Source organism: Aspergillus terreus, genomic scaffold (assembly GCF_000149615.1).
Source record: "Aspergillus terreus NIH2624 scaffold_4 genomic scaffold, whole genome shotgun sequence".
NCBI lineage: Eukaryota > Fungi > Ascomycota > Eurotiomycetes > Eurotiales > Aspergillaceae > Aspergillus > Aspergillus terreus.
The window spans coordinates 1,201,221-1,204,149 of record NT_165927.1 but is presented as its reverse complement, the minus strand read 5'-3'; the positions used below and the strand labels follow the sequence as shown (position 1 = coordinate 1,204,149).

General features: G+C 50.1%; 1 protein-coding gene across 1 annotated transcript; it reads left to right on the top strand.

The window, feature by feature from the left end:
* Positions 1–1,103: 1,103 nt before the first annotated feature.
* On the top strand, positions 1,104–2,382 carry ATEG_03220 (aldo/keto reductase; the record flags this gene model as incomplete). Its single annotated transcript, XM_001212398.1, has 5 exons — positions 1,104–1,265; positions 1,321–1,365; positions 1,408–1,609; positions 1,659–1,993; positions 2,056–2,382. 5 exons carry the CDS (start codon positions 1,104–1,106, stop codon positions 2,380–2,382), a joined length of 1,071 nt encoding a protein of 356 aa, XP_001212398.1.
* Between the last annotated feature and the right edge of the window lie 547 nt (positions 2,383–2,929).

Here is a 2,929-nt window from a genome sequence, read left to right as displayed (position 1 = left end):
GCCCTCCGGATACGCCCTATGGGGTCGTCTGGTCAGGTTGCTCGACGGCATCACTGATCATCTTGAGAACCGTCTTGCACTCATCCAAGACATCCTGTGCGGTGTCCAGTGCCTGTTTCGAACAGAATTGGGCCTGTTCGTCCACTGGAGGTTCTTCCCGAGCCGTGGCACGCTACAGATAAACGCAACATCACTCAATAGGCTCCGCGCCGACTCATTCACATTTTTCACCTAGTGACAGAGTGCAGAGTTTTACGGACATGTGGACGCCTATGTCTGCAATTTGAAGAATGCTGGCTGCGACGCCAAGGACTTCGAAGCCGGACATAATTCACATATTGTTTAGAAGGGGAAAAGATGTAGGACTACCGACACGAAGCGGGTTGTTATCCAACCTAATAGCGTCTAAGCTAAGGCGCCGATTGGCAGTCGTGTGGAGGTGTTGGTGCACTACTCCTACATCCGCTGTACTCTTTAGTAAAGATCAATCTTGTAGGGCATATAACATGTCTATTTGGGAAGTATTGTTGCCACTTGACCAGTTATCGGATAGTACAGGATATTGCAGGATATAGATTTACTCTCTGGGGAGATATCGGAAATCGATTAAGAGCATCTCATTTATCATGTAACAGCCACTCAATCAATCTGTCAACACTGACCATATCTATAGCTTCAGAAGATAATCTCAAAGCCGCCCCAAGTCTTTGGCAAGTTGCGGGCCGAAATTCCGTGAATGAGTCACTCATTGATTGCTCTGGCAGCCAAGACTTCGCTTCGTGTTCATATCGGCACAAAGACTGGCTCTACAGACCTCGTATAGGTCTAGACCATCTTCATCTTCCATCCATCTCTTTCGATAGAGCTTCACAATTCAACACCAGTCCCTTGCTGAGAAATCAGACGCCCCGAAATCCGGGTTTAGTATGGAAACAAGATAACTCCGAAGATGCTGTTCAAGCCTGCGGAGAGCTCATCCACCTCGGAGAGACGAGTGAAACTATAAAAGCCCGGATCAGACAGCACAGAACGGCAAACATTCATCAGACAATCCCAACCAGCTCTCAAATCAACCGAACTCGAACATAATTCATCCTCTGACAATGGCACCAGAGCTTCCTCCCATGCTAAAGGCCTCCAGAGAGGCCACCAAAGTCTCGTACCGACAACTGGGGAAGAGCGGACTGCGCGTCTCCGTCCCTATACTGGGAGGGTTGAGTCTTGGGTCTACTGAGTTTGAACCATGGGCACTCGATGAAGAGAAGGTATGTACTATTACCCTCCACGGGCCTGCATGCACAATCGCTAACTCTGGTACAGGCACTTCCCCTACTGAAGGCTGCCTACGATCGAGGCCTCAACACCGTAAGTATCCCCGTGAACTCCTCAGCGCAGTACTGATCTCAGGCGCAGTGGGACACGGCCAACAATTACTCGAATGGCAAATCCGAAGAGATCATCGGAAAGGCGATTCAGACGTACAACATCCCGCGGCACAAACTGGTCATCCTCACCAAATGCTGGGCCCCCGTCAGCGAGCACGAAAACGTGTATGTTGTCCCGTACGCGGACGAGATGCGCGCCGACAAGGAATATGTGAATCAATTCGGTAAGGCTTGCCGCCTGGACCCAACACAAGCACATACTAACAGCCACAGGTCTATCTCGCCAGGCGATTTTCAACGCAGTGGACGCATCCCTCAAACGCCTGAACACCTCCTACATCGACCTCTTCCAGATCCACCGGTTCGACAAGTTCACCTCGATCGAGGAGACAATGGAGGCGCTGCATGACCTGGTTCGATGCGGGAAGATCCGGTATATCGGCGCAAGCTCGATGCGGACGTACCAGTTTGCGATGATGCAGCATTGCGCGGAAATGCACGGCTGGACCAAGTTTGTCTCCATGCAGAACCAGTACAGTCTCCTCTACCGGGAGGAGGAGCGGGAAATGAACCGGTTCTGCGCAGAGACTGGCGTTGGTCTTATTCCCGTGAGTTGATCCTGGGTGCCAGTGAATATAGCGTGGGACTGACATATGATTTTCTATCTTAGTGGGGGCCACTTGACGGCGGAAAGCTTGCACGCCCTCTGTCGAAATTAAATGCTACTCCTCGGTCTGAAAATGGCGATCCCGACGTGCAGACTGCCGGGGCAACTATCATCAACCGAGTCGAAGAGCTGTCGCTGAAAAAGGGCTGGCCCATGAGCCACGTGGCGTACAGCTGGGTGAACAAGCGGGTTGCGAGTCCCATCATCGGCTTTAGCTCTGTTGAGCGGATTGATGAAGTACTGGCGGCAGGAGATAAGGAGTTGACCGCGGAAGAAGAGGCTTATCTTGAGGAGCCTTATGTCCCACGGGCTGTTTCTGGTCATGATTGATTGCAAGTGGGAAGTTAGGGCTAGTGACTGTAATGAGCTATAAGCCAGTCCACAACACAATTGAAACATGGAAACATGGCTAGAATCAAAAGGAAAGTTAGGTCCGTCAGGACGCAAATTACCGGTACAACATTTTAGTTAAAATGATCTTTCTTGGATCTCCTCCGTATATCCTTATTGATAATGCCTGCGTGCCTCTTCCTGGACAATATTATAGTCTATATAGCCTAGTAGAGGTCTAACTACTTTGAGACTCGTTAGTGAATCTTCCGAAAGTAAGCTCTACTTCACTTTGATTGATTCCCTGCTATTATTCGGCTCAACTGACACTCTTATATCCTAATAAAAAGTAATGCTCTGGTACATTGCTATAGCAGCCTTCTTTCCCGGCCTGGCTGCCTTGAATTTCTTCTTTCCTTTTCGTTCCCAATGGCCCACAGCCGACAGTCTACCTGGCCAGTCCTACTTGCAAGAGACTATGGATGAGAGGGTAGACTGTGTCCACCACTGCCGCCTCGAGAGACGTTTTCGTTTCAGCTACGGGTAC